The sequence below is a fragment of the Monodon monoceros genome, unplaced genomic scaffold, assembly GCF_005190385.1.
Source record: "Monodon monoceros isolate NGI ecotype Baffin Bay Population unplaced genomic scaffold, NGI_Narwhal_1 Super_Scaffold_18, whole genome shotgun sequence".
In the NCBI taxonomy this organism is placed as follows: Eukaryota; Metazoa; Chordata; class Mammalia; order Artiodactyla; family Monodontidae; genus Monodon; species Monodon monoceros.
The window spans coordinates 165,147,827-165,168,483 of record NW_021703774.1 but is presented as its reverse complement, the minus strand read 5'-3'; the positions used below and the strand labels follow the sequence as shown (position 1 = coordinate 165,168,483).

Genomic DNA, 20,657 nt, shown 5'->3' with positions numbered 1-20,657 from the left:
GGAGAGGAGGGAAAGGTTGCAAATGTAAGTTAAATGGTCCTATCAACCAAATGCAATGAGTGGACCATGTTTGGATATTGACTTGAAAAAACCAACTGTAAAAAGTCATTTTGGGGGCTTCCCTGGTGGCGCAGTGGTTGAGAGTCCGCCTGCCGATGCAGGGGACACGGGTTCGTGCCCCGGTCCGGGAAGATCCCACATGCTGCGGAGCGGTTGGGCCCGTGAGCCATGGCCGCTGAGCCTGCGCGTCCAGAGCCTGTGCTCCGCAACTGGAGAGGCCACAACAGTTAGAGGCCCGCGTACCGCAAAAAAAAAAAAGTCATTTTGGAGACAACTGAGGACATCTGAACATGGTCTGGGTACTGGATAATGTTAAGGAATTATTAGTTTAGTTAGGAATTAGGTTAGTATGATGGTTATGTTCTCTCTACATTTATGTGTATGTCTGAAAATCTCCAAAATAAAATGTTAAAAAATGGTACAGTAATCAAGGCAGGCATGTGGTGATGATACGAGAGTAAAAACTGAAAGGAAGTGAAAGAGTGAGTAAGGTGGGTTATGAGGGAAAACCACCCAGGCAAAGGGAACAGCAAGTGTGAAGTCTCTGAGGCCAGTAAGGGAGAGAAGAGTAGTAGGAGATTAGGTTGGAGATGCAATGGAAGCATAGTGCCTTGTAGGCCATTTTAAAGACTCTAGCTTTAAACTTTTTAACTGTGAAGTGGTTGAGAAGCCACTGGGAGGTCTGAGCAGCAACGTGGTATGGTCTAACGTAATTTTATTATTATTATTATTTTTTGTGTGTTTGTGTGTGGTATGCAGGCCTCTCACTGTTGTGGCCTCTCCCGTTGCGGAGCACAGGATCCAGACGCGCAGGCTCAGTGGCCATGGCTCATGGGCCCACTTGCTCCACGGCATGTGGGATCTTCCTGGACCGGGGCACGAACCCGTGTCCCCTGCATTGGTAGGCAGACTCTCAACCACTGTGCCACCAGGGAAGCCCCTAACTTACATTTTAGAAGTCTCACTCTCACTGCTATGTTAAGAACAGGCTGAAAGGGAGGGAGCATGGGAGAAGCAGGAGATTATTGCTCTAATGCATGTGAAAGATGATGGTGGCTTCGAAAAGAGTGAAAATAGTGAAGGTAATGAAAAGAGGTCTGTTTATGAATGTATTTTAAAGACAAAGTAATTTTTTATAGATTACACTTAGGTGTGAGATAAAGAGACCAGGACAAACCCAAGGTTTTTGGCTTCAGCAACTGAAAAGATGTTATTGCCACTAACTGAGATGAGGGAGGTATGGGAAGTGCAGGGCCTTTCTGGTGGGGCGGGAGAGATGGGGCAGGAGGGACGGGCGAGGGTGGGGTGGGGATCAACAGTTTAGTTTTGGACATGTGAAATTAGCCACACAAGCGGTGATGTCAAACAGGTGTCTGTATATATAAATGTGGAGCTAGGAGGGAGGTATGGGCCAGATTTATATACCTGTATATTAGTATTGTGTAGGTGCTATTTAAAGCTTTGAGAATGCCAAGAATTACCATTCATTCAAAGTGAATGTGGACAGTAAAGACAAGAGGCCTAAGGTCTAACCATGGGGCACTTGTACATTAAGGAGGCAGGAGATGGGAAATCAGGAATCCTTAGGAGGCTGAGAAAGAATGGGCGGGTAGTGAAGCTGGAGGTAAATCAGAAAGGTATGTGTGGTGTTCTGAAAGGCAAGTGAAGAAAGTGTTTCAAGCGGGTGGGAGCCATCAACTGTGTCAAATACTGTAGAAAGACCAGCAAGTAAGTCAAGGACTATGAACTGACTACTGTAATTTGCAATGTGGAGGCCCTCAGTGACACTGACAGGAAGAAGTATTTCAGGTAAAATGGTGGGGGTAATGTATGACAAAAGTGGGTTTAAGACAAAGTACGAGGAGAAAAATTATAGGCAGCAAGTATAGACAGACAACTCATACTTTAAAACTGTACTTTTCTTGTTCTTTTGTTCGGTCAAGCGTTAAGTACGGCTAAACTTTCACGTTAAATATATGTATGGCAGGATTCCACTACAGTCGGTGGTAGAGAAAATCAAAGTAAAGGAAAAAAGAGCTTCAAAGAAAGAAGTTACTATTTAATAAGGTAATAAGAAAAGGTCTTCAAGTTCATCATCATCTATGGGCTGACAACCCACCTATTTTCGGGCAAATTTTGTTTCAACATAAAATGACAACGGGACATGTTCCCAAAGACATGGAGCAAAGTTACACTGCAATCACCAGCATGTCTCATGTAAGTAAAGTAGAACCGTAAGGAAAGAAAAAAGCTAGGGGAGGATACAGTCTCTAGTCACCAAAAACAGAGTAAAAAGAGGTAAGAGTGAAATGTATTTCCATCTTTAAATGCGCCAAACAATTCGTATTGGACCCAAAGTTGTATCTGTGGCTCATAATCAGGGTATAAGAAGCATGAAAAAATCCGGATATTAATTTCAAATTTTCTCCTTCTATGATTCCCCTTTCTTTGGCATTTTCACTAACTGGCCACTCTGAAGACCACTAAGTGCTCTTCTGAGAATGTGGCTTCTGGGCTGAAACCCCTGCAATTCTAACTGTATGCCTCAGTAATCCAAAGTAAATACCGGTACTAAACTCTATCAGGACAATGTGCATCCAATACAGAAACTGTCTGTAGAAAGGACTCTGGATTAAACACAATTTCCCAGAAGTCAATGTAACAAAGATGTTACACAAACACATTCACAACACAAACTGTGAATTACAAATCTGAACAATGTGTCTGCATGAATCCACAAGCACATGTGACAATCTAATCAGTCTAGATGCTTTTAAGTGGCAATTATTTTACAAATGAATTACTATCAAAATTCTCTCAGAATTTTACATTAAATGTTTAAATGATGAAAATATTATGCTATTTCTATGCAGAAGTGCTACAGAAGCCTGAAGTCTCCTATGTTCTCAGTTATACATCTAAATAAAAAATGAGCTACCAACCACCTCATCCCCTATTAGGACGGTTACTATCAAAAAACAAACAAAAAAACACCAGAAATGAGTGTTGGTGAAGATATGGAGAAATCAGAACCCCTGTGCACTGATGGTGGGAATGTAAAATGGTACAGTCACTGTGGAAAACGGTGTGGTGGTTCTTTACATAGTTAAAAACAGAATTATCATATCATCCAGAAATTCTACTTCTGGGTATTTGAAAACAGGGTCTCAAAGAGATATTAGTACACAAATGTTCACAGCAGCATTATTTCACAATAGCTAAAACATGAAAGCAACCCAAGTGTCCAATGACAGATGAAAGGACAAACAAAAGGACAGACAAAATGTAGTATATACATACAATGGAATATTATTCAGCCTTAAAAAGAAGGGAAATTCTCTAACACGCACAACAACATGGATGAACCTTAAGGGCATTATGCTAAGTGAAATAAGCCAGTCACAAAATATACTGTATGATTCTACTTATATGAGGTATGCACCTAGAGCAGTCAAGCATTGTAGAGACCAAGTAGAATGGTGGCTGCTAGGGACTGGAGGATAAGGGGGAACAGGGAGTTCTTGTTTAATGGGTACAGAGTTACAGTTTTATAAGATGAAAAGAGTCCTGGAGATGGGTGGTGGCGATGGTAGCACACTCTGGAAGTATTTAATACAACTAAACACTGTTACCACTACAAATGGTTAAGAAACTAAATTTTACATTTATGTGTATTTTATCACAATAAAAAAATTAAAAAAATAATCAGCAGCTGAGAGGACATCGTTTAATGCTGAATATTCTAGCAGCTGACATCATGAAAAGTTACTCTATCAGAGTCTTGTGAAAGTCAACATGCGGTCTGAGTTTCAAAAAGAAACTACATATGGAGATATGAAAAGGAAAATATAATGGGACAAAAAATAAAACCCACAAAAAAAGGTTTTATTCCTAGCTCAACTGAAAGTAATCCTTACTGAATATTTAATCTTTCTCCTTTCTCATGAAAAAGGGGCTAAGGAAGTAATACAGACATCTGTGTTTTAAAGTCCAGGCCTCTGGCTCATACCTGATGTCCACTCTAAGTTTAGGGTAATACTGAGACACGTATTTCCTGATGAGACTGTAGGAAGCTTCTTTAGGTTCACAAAGGCGAGTAAAGGCCAGTGGGAGGATATCCTCCAATTTTACTTGTGGTTCTGGATCCACTGCAGAGCTCCTGTTCTGAAATGTAATATCAAAAATTATCATCATTACAGGATATAGAGTTTTCTTTTCTAATGCTTCTATATTCAACTCAAGGGCTTTCCCAAGCTGACTGCCAAATCAAATAAGCAAAAGAAAACTATTCCTTTTTAGCACATTCAAACAATTCATACCACAGTGGTGTAATGTCACTTGAGTGGCAATTTCTTTGAGATAAAAGTTTCAGGGACTTCCCTGGTGGCGCAGTGGTTAAGAATCAGCCTGCCAATGCAGGGGACACGGGTTCAATCCCGATCCGGGAAGATCCCCCATGTTGCGGAGCAACTAAGCCCGTGCACCACAACTACTGAGCCTGCGCTCTAGAGCCCACGAGCCACAACTACTGAGCCCGCATGCCACAACTACTGAGCCCGCGTGCCACAACTACTGAAGCCAGCACACCTAGAGCCTGTGCTCCGCCAGAAAGAGAAGCCACCGCAATGAGAAGCCCGCGCATCGCAATGAAGAGGAGCCCCCGCTCGCCGCAACTAGGAAAGCCCACGCGCAGCAATGAAGACCCAACGCGGCCAGAGATTAAAAAAAAAAAAAAAATTGAACTGGGAGAGTTAAAAATATATATAAAAATTAAAAGGTATTAAAAGTCTTAATTCATTCTTCAATAACAAAGAATGAAAAGGATCATGCAGCACCAGACAGCACTGTACAAAAACATTCATTTTGAAAGTTTGAAAGCCTTATAAAGAAAGTACAAAAATCTCCAGTGCTGTAACACTGGAGATGTAGAGGAACAGTCATGATTTCAACTACTGACACAGAGGAAATATTATGTATTTCACTTTATTATCGTATACTTTCCATAAATGAAATTATGTGTCTGGAGGAGGGGGAGTGTTAGTATCTACAAAAAAGAAAAACTGGCTTAAGATATAGTTTTAGGGTCTAATATTGGGTAAACATGTACTTGTATGCCTCTTCTAGTTTAAAAGGTATTTCACAAAAAAGCAGTATAACTCATACAGCTGCCCATAGTTCAACAGAGGGCAGTTAGGCCCACGGGCTCCGGGGCTGGGGTGCCTGGAGTCGCACACTGTCCCGTCTACTCTCTGGCTGAATCATGATGAGCAAATGAATTATAACCTCTCCAGGCCTTCAGAGAAAGGCTGCATCCTGCACAGTGCACACAGTGAACACTCAGTAAACACTGTATTGTTAGCAGTAGTAATAGTATTACAGTGCTCAATCAAACTGGTACAGACTTCTTACCTTTCTGTTTCTGGACTTCTGAGGTGTTTTTCTTGATTTCTGGACCACAATAAAACTCCCGGAAGCACCTTTTCCTTTTACCTAAAGTAAATTAACTTTAGTTGCAATAACAGGTATTTTTATTTTAAATTATTCTGGTACTCATATTGATAACTTTATACTAGACTAAGCGAATTACAGGGCATGGTGATGCAAGAACTAATGTAAAGTGCTGCTGAACTCTTCAGAGAAAAAAGAATGGATGAGTCAAAAGACTTGGGATCAAATCCTATTTATGGTACCATTTAGCTATTCAATACTGGACAACCTCATAAACCCTCTGAGCTTTTGTTTCCTCATCTACAAAAATGGTGATACCAGGTTAAACAGTCTACTGTAAGCTTTCAAGGAAAAAAATAAGTGAGGAAACCTCTATCTTGAAAGGAAGACAGCTCCTTGGCAAAAGTTCAGGCCTAGTTAATCTCAGGCCACAATGCTTCCTACAGTTTGCCCGTTACAGATTATTACTGCATATGGGAAAGGTTATCTAGCAATTTTAGACATTGCACATGACGGTATGTGGAAGTCTTAGAATGTACTTCCACAGTTTACGAAGTGCTGTCATAGAACTTCACATTAACCTGAGTCCTCCACACCTTAGCTTCACCTACCCTGCTGTGACAGCAATCAAACGGAAATGCTTTCAGCCTATAAACCTGTTGACGCATCAAACTGAGGGTCAGCCTATGAGGCAAAATAGGTCACAAACTATATTTTCAAAAAGAAAAACATGAAGCCAGCTAATAAACTGTGCTGACATATACTATGATACTAATTATAATGGTTAGACAATATATTTTAAGCAATGATTATTTTAAAGGCCATTTAAATATCAGTTTTACAACATTTTGAGAAAGGTAGAATGTAAGCTCCATCACAGGACTGTTTTACTCACAGATGGACCCCCAAGCACCTGGCACACAGGACACACTCAATAATATATTTGTGGAGTTAAGTACTTGTTGAAAGTTCCTAAGAGGAATTTAAATGCCTGAGTGGCACAGAATTCTGTTATTAACCAAACCATGCAGAAAGATATAGAAAAAAGGCAACAGGACTCAGGGAATGCAGTGAACTAGATCTTCAGAACCATCTTTGCTATTACCATGGGACCTTGGTAGTTACTTCCTCCCTCTGGACCTCTGAAGATTGACAAGAAAGTTCATTCTAGCTAAACAATTTTCTTTTTAAGTTGAGGTATAGTTGATTTACAATATTATATTAGTTTCAGGTTACAATACAGTGATTCAAAAATTTTATACATTATACTCCATTTAAAATTATTATAAAATACTGGCTATATTCGCTGTGTTGTACAAAATATCCTCATAGCTCTAAGTAAAGTTTTGATGTACTATGCAAAGTAACATGGATTTATGCCTGAAATCAATATTGGTTTTAGTATTATTCTCAATTTATTCAGGTTTATCTGATGCTCCCAAAAGCCTTAATAGTTTCAGATACTAATAAGTTAAGGTGAACCTATGTGCAAATCTAATTTATAATGATAACCAGTCTAGCCACAGAAGCTAGGCCTTAAAACTAACAACCCTAAGACAAGAACAATTACCTTTTCTGCTGCTGCAGTACCTGGACTCCTCAACCCCACTTCTAATCTGCAGCACCACATAATCTCAAGCACAAGCAGCCCCCCGAAAGTTCAATTAAAAGTACAGGCCGCTAGAAAAAAGTTACATTACCATACTGCTTCTGTTCTCTAGAATGGTTATCTTTAAGCTTTTCATCATCATGTTAACTTATTTTAACTAACAAATTCACAAAGCACAAAAAGCCTAAATGTTACTAAATATGGATTTACAGCTAATACATGTTGAAATGATCTTATTACAAACAACCATTTAATACCTGTTTGATAACACCTCTATTTAATTCTCTTTTCAGTGCTTGTTTAAGGAGGTAGCCCCTTCTCTCCAGCTCCAGAGAAGGGTACTTATGGATGATATATTTTCGAATAGCAACCACGGATGCACCACTCTTCTGGAAGCATGCCTAGGAAACAGATTTATCAAACCATACATATTAATTTAAACTAGCTGTTTTTCATGTTTTCTGACACCTATGTTTTCAAAATAAATTATTTTGGAAGTGAACTTGATAATGGATGATAAAAATGGCAGGAAAGAGTGAACAGTATTGCAGGTAACTTCAGTTCATCATGGCTGTGGAGAAATACAGAATTAACAATATTTCTGCAACAATTTTAAATTGTTCAAAACAGCCAAAGAGAAGATACAACATGTGAACAACATTCTGTGTGTTAATGAAGAAGCTCTTTCCATTCTAATTCTATTCTGTATTTAGAAGACAGGTCTTTAGCATGAAAGTGAGGAAAGCAGGGCACTTCTATCCCTTGTAGGTTCACAGATCTGGCCCATTTTATGGAATGAACTTCAGCACACCAGAACCAGTATTCCTCTGCAGGCTTTGTGTGAATGCCAGCAGATACCATAAGCAAAGATAATCTGAATAAATGGCACAAAACTGGGTTTACAGATGCAAAGCCTTAACGGGCGTTTTGGACAATGAGAGCATTCGATTGCAATTTAAAGTGTCCTCTTCCTTTTCCATCCTATTTATCTATATTCCATTTGACTAATGCCCATGGAAAACTGAAGTAGGTCATTGCGTCACAAAGGCAGCAATTCTGTTTCAAAAGCTTTACATTTTGAAGCACACAAGCAGCATCTATTATCTAATGAGCTAGTCCACCAGTTTTGTGTAGCCACTGTCTATAAAATGACCATAGGATTTACTCACTGTCGTTGCATAAAGACTTGTTTGAATGTTATTTTATACACTGACACTAAAGAAAAATAAGTCACAGACAGATGAACCAGAAAAGACTGTACAACACAATTTAATATGGATTGTGTTAAAATGAATCACCTGCTTCAAGTAAATGTCTCTGACCTATTACAACCTACTGAAGTTTTCTTCTGATCTTATAAAAAAACACAGAGTAAAGAAAATCAAGCAGAAAAGCACATTCTAATGCTCAAACAATCCCTGCTCCACCAAACTGAATAAGATGAAAATAGGTATCAAGATTCCTGTTCAATTCAGAAAATGGTGTCAATGGTCTGAAATCATGATTTGTTTACAGTGCATGGAATACACGAGATATATATATATATATATATATGTATATGTATGTATTTCATTTGTACAAATATGCATAATCATATTCAAACTATTTTTCAGGCCTAATTATACTGTTTAAATTTTTTGTTTTATTATCTTAGAATTTTAGTCCCTTCTCCACCCTCACTGTAACCCTGCTCCTCCAAACCTAGACTGAGAGGTCACAAAGTGAAATCCTTGAAGAAAGGCTACACAAAGAGATCTCACTATAATCAAGCTATATAAACCAAGAAAGTTTTCTTAATGAGTTGAGAGTTGTCTTGAAGGAGCGTAGGGAGAGGTCTGAAGGCAAACCTTTTTTCCAGTTTGTTAGTGCCGTCTTCTCAAATTCTAAGTATGACCACCAAGCTCCTCTTTCCTATGTAAACCACCGTTGGTTAAACTGATCTGTAGCCTTCTCTCCCCAATTCTGACTCAGATCCTAGCAACACGGTCCCTGAAATCAGAGTGTCTATGGCTTCTACTTTAACTCCTCTTGTCATCTGATCATGTGAAATAAACATGGCAAAATGAACCCGAAAAATTTACACACAAAAAGGCAAGGTCAGATTAGAAGATACCCTTAAAACAGGAAAACAGTATCTGATGATCATACAAGCTAATGAAAGTCAATGAATTATAGCAAAGTTATAAAGCTATGGAAGGAGGATAGATTTTGCCAGTATTCTGGAATTGACTAGGTGATGAAGCAAAGTAGTGACGTTTCTAAAAGAGTTCTGGTATGAAAGATAACCAACTACTAATATTAGACATAAGCTTTGAAAATGAACCTAAAGGTAGTATACTTTTTTGAAATAAAAATTTTCTCATTGCTATTCAGTTACCCTGAGTCACAATTCAATTTCATAAGGGCAAGGACTCTGTTTGTCTTATTCTATGCTATAGCACTAGTAGGACTGCCTGCTACAGCGAAGCTAGTCCTTAATTGTTTGTTGAATGAATTAACATGTTCAGCCTTCAAATAAAAACTATACTGAAAATAAACTGAGTTTTTAAAAAAAACATCTAAAGATAAGTTAAAAATACTTGCTATAGTAAATCTGAGTTTCTAAAAAAATTAACAGTGCTCACCAAATGTGATAATATTATAAAAACATGAACTTAGCAATGGCTTTCTTCTATTTAAATCTCTTTTAGGAAGCAGAGCAAGATTTCTGATGCCTGCACAGGAGTATGCCATTTTCAAATACGCAAGAGACAAACAGAATAAATCTAAGATGAACTGCTTGAAATAAAAACTTGCCTTAATGGCCTCAGTTAGGATTGCATCCATCTTGGGACGTGGGGAGGAAGCCATCGGTGTTTGTTTCTGGGCCCTGGCTAGCTGGCTGGCAGAAAGGGTAGCCCAGGAAGGTATTGTTTTTTTCACTTTCTTCTCCTTTTCTTTAGACTGATCTTTCTCACTTTAAAACAAAGAATTGTTATTATGCAAGATAAACTCTTCAGAAAGAAGTATAAAGTCAGAAAGAAGAAAAGACCAGAGAGGGATAAAAATCAATGTTTTAATTCATTTCCACACTGAGGTGATACGTAAAATAAGCAACATTTTACAAAATAAAACATTTTTAAAAAATTGGGTTCTACAAATGAACCAAAAAGGTGTGCTCTCCCAGCTGCACACAGGAGAGAGGAGTCATATAAATCAGCACTAGTATGAAGGGCCAGTACATAAAAGAAATGAGAATTTTAAAATGAATTCTAGTAACAACTGCAACAGATGCGATTCAGTACAGTGCGAAGAACTCAAGCTCTGAAGTCAGAAAACTTGGGTTTGAGTCTCAGCTCCAACATTTACTAGCTATATGATCTTAGCCAGTGACCTGAGTCTCAATCTCCTCAGCTGTAAAACAGTAATGTAATACCAAATACTTCACAAGGTGCTGCAAGAAATGATAAGATTACGTTTATAAAAAGTTTTGTGAACCATAAAGCATTATACAAATTTTATTCTAAGTAATAATAACACTCCATGTACCTAAAAGAAAGGGTAGCTGCTAAAAATTCCACAGACCTTACATATACCTATGAAACTGGGATGAAGGATTCCCTGAGGATTATACCTGGAAAGTATAGTTATTTCTAAGTCATTCTTTTATTTAAAAAGTAATTCCTGTTTTCACCAACTATGAAAAGAATAGAATGAATGCTACCAGCTGTCCTGCAAAAAAAAATTTAAATTAAAAAAGAATCACCATCACATTGTACAGATTATCAATAGCAAATTTTGCCTTCAGATTCTCAAAGTCACCCTCCAATTGAATACTTCATCAAATATATACAGAGTTTTAGGTCACTCTAGCAATGTCTTGGTATAGATTAACGCTTTCTAACATAAGCACGTAAAAATAACTCATTCCTGCCAAGAGGGAGGAATAAAGTGAAGAAGAATCTCTCAGGTCAGATTTTTAGTCACGTTCCATTTCTTATTGAAATTATGTCAATGTTTACAATAGGAGACACTCCCACAATGAATTCTAAGCACAAAAACACATGCCAAAGCCGAAAAGAATGAATTTTGCATCCGTCAAACCACTGTTCTGATAACTACTACAAATTCTAATAGGCCATACGACTACATCGTAAGCCTATTCCAAAAGATAATTCCAAAAAAAGTAACTCCAAATAGCATGTATCTAGCATAAATTAAGTTGTATCACTTTAAAAAAATCTGACCTACAGTCCTTTTACATAGTCTTCACATACAAATAGCAAGAAGGCATAAGTCCTTACTCCTTTTTGGTTTCCTCAGAAGGCTTGTTTTCTTCCTTCTCTTCATTCTCAGGTTGCCCCTTTGGCTGCTCTGTCTCACTAGATGTAGCAGGTGGAGTTTCATTCTCTTGTTCTTCTACAGTGGAGACAGATTCCTCTGAACTTACATCTGGTTCTAAAAAAAAAAAAAAAAGAAATCAGGTGAGTAGGATTGCATCAAGTAAATACATTAGAGCCTGAGTCAATAAAAGGGTAAAAGTTTATCTCTTTAAACAGATAAGCCAAATGCTGCAATTAACAGTTGTATCCTAAAATGAACAAATGATTTATGAGTACACTTTTTTCCCCTGATTTATGTCACTCAAATTGCCTATATAAGGGGTTGCTGATCCAGACCATTAGGTGAGAAAAAGAGAAGGCTCAGCAAATTGCACAGAAAGGGAAACTCATTTTACCCCAAATCAAAACTCTTGAGTGTTTTACTCTATAACATTAATGATGAGACTCATAATTAAGAAATTGGCCATTTCATAATTTAACAGGCTAATATTAGTAAGGGAATAAATAATAGAAAATTAATATTTATTTCCCAAGTGAAATGATTCTGGCAAGTGTAGAAATATGAGAGGGGGAATACTGAGGTCTGCAGTTGCTGGTCTGTGTCTTTTCTCAGTAGGTCTCCTTGAGCAGCCACTACAGAACACAGAACCCCAGGAAATGGTTAAGCAGAGACTTAAAAGAAAAGGGCATCAGTGGCCAAAACAAGGCAAAAAAAAAAAAAGGATATGCTTGAAGAGTTTAGTCATTTAAATTATGTGAACTCATTACTGGCATAATGAAGACTTCTTTGGGGCCTTCACATAAATAAGAGAATTTTTAAAAATGCCACTTCCTTCTGATAGCCAAACCACATACATACAATGCTAAAGGAATTCTACAAATTAAAATTCTAAATCATAAGTTTCAGGATAGTCAACTATAATTTGTAAATCATCCTGGATTATGCTCTTCAACCAGACTTGCATGTAAGTGAAAAATCCTCCCATATATGCTCAGCAAAAATCAAGGCTCTAGAGTCAGATATATCTGGATTCAAGTTCAGACTTTCTAACATTCTAGCTTGATATCTTAGGGCAAGTTCTTTGACATCTCCAAATCTCAGTACCCTTACTTCACAGAGTTATTATGAACACAATACAAAATGCTTTAGGGGAAACCTGTAGGCTAGCACTTGTACTGATTCCCATCCTCCTCTGGCCTCTTCTACTGCTTCTAGAGCTGTTACGCAAATATTAAGGCTAGAACTTCAGTATAACAATGGTATCTGGTGATACAGATAACTGCAAGATGTATTTTTTTTTATCACGATGTATCTTTTACAGCCCTTTGCCCCAACGATCTGACCTAACTGGCCGACCTAACTGTGTAAGAACTTACTTTTAGTTAGTCATGTTTACTTATTTTTACATTGCTTTATTCTAAACAAATTGAAAAGCCAAGACCATTTACTGAGTTTTACCGTAACAGCAGGGCTACAAATTAAATTCCACATTATTTTCTCTTAAAGCTTACGGTTTAATAAAGGTTCAATTGCTCAACAGATAATGAGACACTGTTACATACGAGACAATGTTTCCAACTCACAGAACTATTGTGTATGCCTTTTTGGATTTATAAAATTTACAACATGAGTGAAGTCCAATGTACAAAATACCATAATGGGACAGAGATAAGATAAGCAAACAACTTGTGAAGTGTCTTACTGGTCCTTTATAAATTCTCGGTTGACTTTTCTAATACCTTACACCTGAACACTCTGTTGTATTCTGAAAACTCACGTTATTAGTGACTTAGTGACTTCAGCTGGCTGTTAAATGCGGCTCAAGATGGGCCATCAAGTGGCTTATCTCAGTGCTGGAAAAAATAACCTATCCTCAACTCACCAGCAACTATTATTTTTTTTAATATGCTGATTCCCATGTCTCCTCACTGCCTTAGGCCAGAGTACCCCAAATGCTTGTAGTATTCGTCTGAGGATTCTGAGACAAAATCCATGCTCAGCTGGAGAAGAGCAGATCCCTAGTGCACTAAGGATAAAGGCATTAAGGGTGCATGTATTATTTTATTGGTAATATATGCTGGTCAGCAAATACTTGGTTCTAACAGCCACGACAGGGACAGCACCATGTGCTCATCCTTGGCAATGAAAAGAAAAAAAGAAAAAGGTCACAAGAACAAGAAAAGCAGTTCCACTTGAAGAAGTGGTTAGAGGTGCCATAAAGGAACACGAATACTCCAGATTGACGGTTCTACCTTTCTCTTGATTTATTATGTTCCCACCTCTGCCTGGCCAATCTTCTCTCCACCAACACCAAAGTTACAAACCAATGATTTGATCGCCCATTTGCTCCCTTAAGGCCTCTTGATGATTTCTGGTTGAGCCTTCCGCTGTCCATCTTGAAGGCCCAAGTCTTCCATTCTTCCAGGGTCTTCATCCCCATGACACTGTATGCCCAGAAGCTACTCTTCGACCATTCCTGTTCTCTCCACCCATCTTTCTGTTTTTTAATTCCAAGAACATGAAATTTTCACCTTCTAAAAATCTTTAGAGACAAGATGAAATTTTCTTTGCCCACATGGTCTAGAAATGACATACCAACAGGTACCACCTCTCTCTCTAAATGCTCCCCCCAAACACTGAAGCATAAAAAAAGAACAAGTAAGTTCAAGGGAATTTATGGGACACTCCCAAACTGGAGCAGAAACTTTTGCCTTTTGAAGCTGTCCACCGCTTTACTTTACCTGGCTTTTCTTCCTCCCCTTCAGCGAGCTTGCTCTTGGGAGGAGTTTCCCGGGTAGAATTCACAGCTCGACGAATCGGCATGGTGTTATCTTCTACCTTCTAAGAAAAGAAATGGCCATAATCACACATGCAAACAAAATTTCTCTTTTCTCTCTTTTTCAAGGGGCCTAACTGGGTGTCAGAAGATGTAGGAGAATTCTTCAAGTCGACTCCAGGATCTGATGCAAATTACTTTTAACAAGGTTTTTTGAAATGAAATATGATTCTTAAGAAGTACTTTTCAATGTATTTTATTTTAGCTAGAATTTCAAATGGAAATAAGTAATTATACTTGATTTGGAATAAATTTAGGTTTTCTCAGGAGTTTGAGGGGAAAGGGAAGATGAAAAGAACTTTGTATCTACTTGATTTGTTCAGATTCACAACCCAGACTCCCCCAAGTAGAGGAAGGAACAGGTACCAAGAAGGACCCAGCAGGGCCTGAAGTCAGGGACTGATCCAAGAGTGAAGCTTCAAGACTGTGTCAGCCCCTACCTCACCTAACTTGTCCGCGTGGATCAGCTGAGCTCCTACTATAAGTGGGAGTGCCTTAGGATGGACGAGTTCACCTTGAGACGTATCAGTCGCCATTTAAAATAATTTCTAGGCCCGAGTACAGGTTACACTCTGAAGCCTCTGCTGTTAACCACAAGGATTTTTCCTAATGGTTTCAGTGTGGTGAAGAATCAACCTAAAGCACAGAAAAGACCTGGTGTGAAGATTAACAGAAACAAAACTAAACTAAAACGTCTAAATTTAATATACATCCAAAGGGGAAAAAAATTCACTATAAAACTTATAGTTAAGCGACAGATGACTTGGTCAGTTATCATTCAGAAAGATAAAATCACTATCAAAATATAGACTATGTAAAAGCAGCGACTAAGACAAATGCACAAGCCACAGCAGCTGTTGCACCTTCCACACGAACAAAGGCAACAAGGACAAGAAAGCTCATAAGGAACCTAACCCCATCCCCTCTGCTAGTATCAGGAACTCAGAAAGGACAGAATAAGGAGACCTAGAAATAGTTTAGTCAATGTTTACTCAAAGATCAGTTTACTAAAGAGAGAGGCTATTGTTGTTACTGTTCTCAAAGGGGTCAGGAAACTTAACTGTAACCTTAACTCCATCTCCATCAGAGAAGTAATACAAGGGCAAAAATACTGCTGAAGAACATGACAGTCTAAGAGCCTCCAGACTCAGAAAAGCAAATTCAGACCATCACCTAGGAGAATAAGTATGCCTCTAAGACCTTATTTGTCATATTTCTAATGTTAAGTAAAATCAGCACAAAAGAACAAAATTAAAGATTTAAAAATAAAACGCATGTAAATCACTCAAATTTACCTGATCATTAATACCCTCTGCCCCGCCCATCCTCATCTGGGACTCAATAACATTTTATATAAAAACTCTTCCAAAATTTAAGAAAATAATCAGTTAGGCGTTTAGATCTTTGTGCTACTGAACATTAATGAAGACTTGGGAAAGAGCAGACTAGTCATTCAGCTTCTACTTTAAGCTCTAACCCTGTCTAGGAATTTAAGAGCTTTCAATTTGTCAGGTAATAGTTTGAAGCTCCAAACATACAGAACGCTTTCACGTTTACAGGGAAAACCATTTTATGGGAACACCAAGAGCAATGCCAGACTTGTGAACTATCCGTCAGCTGCAATGAAAGGCAGCTGAAAGAATTCAAGATCATATAATATGCTAAAAACTTATTATTCAAGAGTAAATTAGGAATATCCACGAATATTTAAAAATTATTAACTGTTACAAAAACTACTTAAAGTGCTCATATAGCAGTTCACTTCAACAACTATAAAACACAAAAATAAAAAGTTTTCTCATTTGTGAAAAGTTGGGTTTAAGGGCATTATTTAGGTTTGTGGAAGCCAAAAGTCTATCTTGGAATAATTTCAATACATAAACTTGCTCCCTCACCCAACTAGAACTTACATAGTAATACATTTTCCTTGATTAAAAAAAAAGCAAATCTGATGACACTTTTACATGTAAATACCATACAGAAGTAAAACTTCACGATCAGGTTATTCTTGGTGAAGTGATACAGCTAATGAATTCATCTTCCTTAACCCATGATAATACTAGCTAGGTTGAAAATGATACTGTGGAGTCAGCAAAACCTTCAGCAGTCTGTTCATAGAGGATCTTTAAAAAATATTTTCCCTGTAAGTAAAATACTAAAAAAAAAAGTCAAAACCCTACCAGTCAACTCTATATTTACTAATTGCTCAAAATTGAAACAAACAGGTTTTAGAAAAGGAGTGGGGGTGCAAAGGAAACTACTCTCAACGCCAAGATGACAAAATTGACTGAAGTCAGGGCAACAAGTACATGGTCCATAAAGACATTAGACATCATTAACCTGAGGACAAGAGTGTTAGTTTAAATTAGGACAGGTAAGAAGTATGCCTAGGGTGGAATAACTGAGAAATAAGTTGGTTTGCCAATCTTCCTGGCTGCATCCACCAAAAAAAACAGAGCCTGACACTTTCCTGCTTAAAACCTCCCCATCACCACACCCCCTTATTTCAGTAATCTCACCCCTTACTACTCCACCCATCACTCTACTCTCTTGACTCCAAACACACAGATCTTCTTTTGGTCCTCAGTGTGTGCTTTGCACATGCTCTTCTTTTACACTGCAACATTCTTTTCCTAGACACTTCAATTAGATTTGTGCTCAGTGTCACCCCCTCAGAAAGCCTTCCCATCCTTCTTATTCTTTTTCAGGTTTCTTTATATGGCATTTGTAATAGCATTTAACACCACCTGTAATTCAACATACGTCTATTTACTTTTTTATTATGTGTCTCTTCCAGTGAAATGTAAGCATTACAAGGGCTAGGACTAATTCATCACTGTATTCCCAGCACCTAGAAGGATGCCCAGCACATACTGGGTGCTGGATAAATATTGGGGAAAAAAGTTGAATGAACAATGACACCTGACAGTACTTATTACTATATTCAGCAAGTGTGAAGAACACTTAAAAAAATAAAACTAAATATTTAAAATTTAATATAAATATTAAGAAACGTTTGCCTCAGCTCTGTATTTCCTTAATAAAGGTCATGAAGATTAAGGCTTCAGTCTATAGCACTTTCTTTTCTTTTGGCCTCTCCCGTTGCGGAGCACAGGCTCTGGACGCGCAGGCTCAGCGGCCATGGCTCATGGGCCCAGCCGCTCCGCGGCATGTGGGATCTTCCCGGACCGGGGCACGAACCTAGGTCCCCTGCATCGGCAGGCGGACTCTCAACCACTGCGCCACCAAGGGAAGCCCTATAGCACTTTCTTTATAATAGGTCGGTTAATGAGTTATTCCATAAGTTCACTGTTCATCACAAAGCTAACAAAACTATATGAATGGTTAATTCATACTACCTTAACATCACAGGTACTCATTAATTTAACTTTTGTTGCTACATTTCTGAATGATCAGACTTTTAGGCCGCCACACTTGTTTCCTCGCAGGAATCTTATCTGGCTGGTTCACTGCTGCATACTTGGTGCCTAAGAAACATGCCAGGCACAGAATAGGTGCTTAATATTTATTAAGTGAAAGAACGAACAGACGAAACTTGAGTAAGTTTTTCATCTGGGTTCTTATATGTGCCATCTGAGTTTACCTGTGGTTTATGTGGTCTTTCTGTGGTCATCAACCTGTTTTTAAAATTTAATGTGAGATTAACATAACAAAGAGTTGCTTTCGCCAAGGGAAGTGCTAAGTTGTTTAAATGCAGGCAATAAAGAAAAGGTTGTAAAAGTAGTAAGTCCGTAATTTCAGAGTTTTAATTTACTTTCTCTACATTGAGAAAGCACTAGAAAAATAAGTAGTTCAACAATGTATTTCAGTTTACTGATATCCTTGAAAGTACGCATTTTAGGGAAAGTATTATTTCATATTTTGCCATAAAATGTACACAAGACATTATACGTTATAATATCATTAGCTATGCACTGATTACATCAAGTTGTTCTCAATCTAAAATCTTTATATTCAGACTTAACAGGTAATGTCACAAAAAGCATGCGTATAATTAGCTAGCAACTTCTTTTTCACTTTTGTGTTTCAATTTATCAGTGTCTATATTGGGCACAGATGCTATGGACACTACAGGGATCTATTCCTAAGGCACGCACAATCTAACTGGCTAAAGAGTTAGGATTTTCATCTATACACGAAGAGTTCAGGACACTTTCTCCAAGTTCTCGCCCTCAATCTTCCAATTAAGCTTAAAAACAAGGCCAAAAATAACCTCTAAAAATGTTACTTCTACTTTGAAACACATTACACTAAACTTTTAAAAAGAGCAATAAGAATTTTAAAAGCGCTTAACAGTTTTATGCCTATGCCAGATTAAACAAAACTAAACCATCTTCCAAAATAAAACTAGACACGTGTAACTTCACTCTAAGACAGGCCAGCTTTGTCCATAAAGTCCCAGGTGAATTCCTAGCTGTACTTTTAACTAAATTCTCACTTTTCAATGTAACATAAAGTCGGGAAGCATGATAAACAACAGAGAGAAAATGTATACGCAGAAAGGGCGGTAAAGTTCACCTTGGCCGTCCTCTGTGCAGGGGTGAACACTCCCTCAAAGTGGTTAAGTGACTCGTCCTCGGTCACAGACATTGGTCAATTCGGTATCAAAATCTCAAATCTGGGCCTCTCACTTCACCACTCCTGCCTCCAACTCTTTACAAACGCCCCTATTCACACGTTTGACTTTATTAGCTAAAATCACATCACCTAAGAAGCAGTGACTAACAAGCTCTAGGAAAGCCATACGGGAAAACGAAAGCTTAGGCCCGCGTCGCGGCGGCAGCGGCAGCAGCAGCAAAGGCTTTTCAGGGGTGCCAACAGCTGACACCGAGCCCAGACCGCCGAGAGAACCGGTTAGAAAGACCAGCAGAGACAAAGGCGGGGAGCAGCCGGTGCGGCGCCGAGCACAAGGCGGGGGGGAGAGCGGAGCCAGGATGAAGGCGGCGAGGCAAAGGGCGGCGAGGCAAAGGGCGGCGAGCTCAGCGGCGGCGGACACCGAGCTGCGCGCTCATTGCAGCTGACAGCTCGGGCTCCCGCTCCGGGATGCGCGCAGGGAGGCCGACGCCGCGACCCGAGCGGCGCCCGCCCGCGCGACGGAGGAGGCGGCGGACCGCGAGTCCCAGCGCTCGGCGAACTCACCGCTGGGAGCTCCGTAATGGCGGCGGCGGGGGCGGAGAACCCGGGGGGCGGGTTCGCCACAGCCAGTCACCGCCGCCGGCATCTTTCGAACCGGCTCCGAAAACCGCAGAGAGTAGGGTGAGGGGGAGGGCGGGAGCGGACAGCGAGGCCCACCGCGGGCCTCGGGAGCATGCGCAAGACCTCAGCCAATCGGAGCGGGCGGGAGGACGCTGGCGCAGGCGCGCTGGGACGCAGGGCCCTAGATCAGGGAAGAGCTCCCCAACCTCCTCAGTCCAAACAAAACAAGGGCGGGAGCGCGCGCGCGAGAGGGTCCCGGAGGAGGCTTCCAGGAGAGGGGCAGGGGGCTAGGTCGCAGTGGGGGGAGGGAAGGGGGCGGAGCGGTCGGGGAAGGCAGACAAAAGGCACCACCTCCGGGGACGCGAGCGCCCCGCCCCCTCCTCTCGGGTAGCGGCGTCGGCGCCCCGGGCGAGCGGCCTCCGCCACTCGCCCTCGGGGTCCAGGGGGCCCGCACCCACTCCCCACCCGCCTTTTCCGTCCTGAGTTACCTCTGCGCTCCCCGCTTCCTGTCGCCCGCGTCCCGCAAGGATTCTCGGCGCCGCTCCCGCTGCTGCTCGTCGCCTCCGCCGCCGCTGTCCTCCAGGCCCAGCCGCCGAGCTCTGCCGCCCCGCCCCCCTGCCCGCGGCCCCGCGCGCGCGCCCCCCTAGCCGGCCCCGCCCCCGCGCGCGCCGGCGGCCGCACCCCCAGCCCGCGGGAGCGGAGGGAGCGCGCGAGGCTTGCCTCCCCGGTCGGGCGCGCGGGGGCGCGAGAGGGCGCTCCGGGATGTGGGGACGCCCGGGCGGGGTCTGTGTATCCTCGTACCTTCCACCCGGCGCTTCCCGGGTGGCGCCCGTTAGCTTGGGCGATGCGGTTTCGGTTTCTCGGAAGGGCACTCTTTTCACTTAACCCTTCTCTACTCTGGTTCAGTCCCTGGTTTTGGCGATCCGTCTGCCTTTAGAGGGGTTGGCATTTCCCGCTTCTGAATTTAGCCACAGCACAAGAACTACACTTCTTTGAAGGCGGTTGGAATAATTAGAAACCCAGAGAGCGGAAAATTTAGTACCTCACGTTCTTTCCCATTAAGTATCCATACAGTACAGGGTAGCGTAATAACTCAGGAAAAGAACTGTAAAAAGTTGATTTTCTAATCAATGAAACGGTCTTCCCTGGCTCCCTAATCTGCAT

The 20,657-nt window shown here is 40.4% G+C and overlaps 1 protein-coding gene across 3 annotated transcripts in view; it reads right to left on the bottom strand.

Moving 5' to 3' along the window:
* HP1BP3 (heterochromatin protein 1 binding protein 3) overlaps positions 1–20,099 on the bottom strand; it is a 35,362-nt gene extending 15,263 nt beyond the window's left edge. The window contains exons 1-8 of one of the 3 annotated variants that reach the window (XM_029228846.1): positions 19,982–20,092; positions 14,717–14,912; positions 14,182–14,281; positions 11,401–11,554; positions 9,914–10,073; positions 7,375–7,518; positions 5,470–5,550; positions 4,070–4,224 (exon numbers count right to left, since the gene is read on the bottom strand). In XM_029228846.1, coding sequence (XP_029084679.1) covers positions 4,070–4,224; positions 5,470–5,550; positions 7,375–7,518; positions 9,914–10,073; positions 11,401–11,554; positions 14,182–14,281; positions 14,717–14,812 — 890 coding nt within the window. In that variant the 5' untranslated portion in view covers positions 14,813–14,912; positions 19,982–20,092. Of the gene's footprint in view, positions 1–4,069; positions 4,225–5,469; positions 5,551–7,374; positions 7,519–9,913; positions 10,074–11,400; positions 11,555–14,181; positions 14,282–14,716; positions 14,913–19,981 lie in introns of those variants that run through there. The other 2 variants (XM_029228847.1, XM_029228848.1) reach the window with 2 other exon arrangements.
* Between the last annotated feature and the right edge of the window lie 558 nt (positions 20,100–20,657).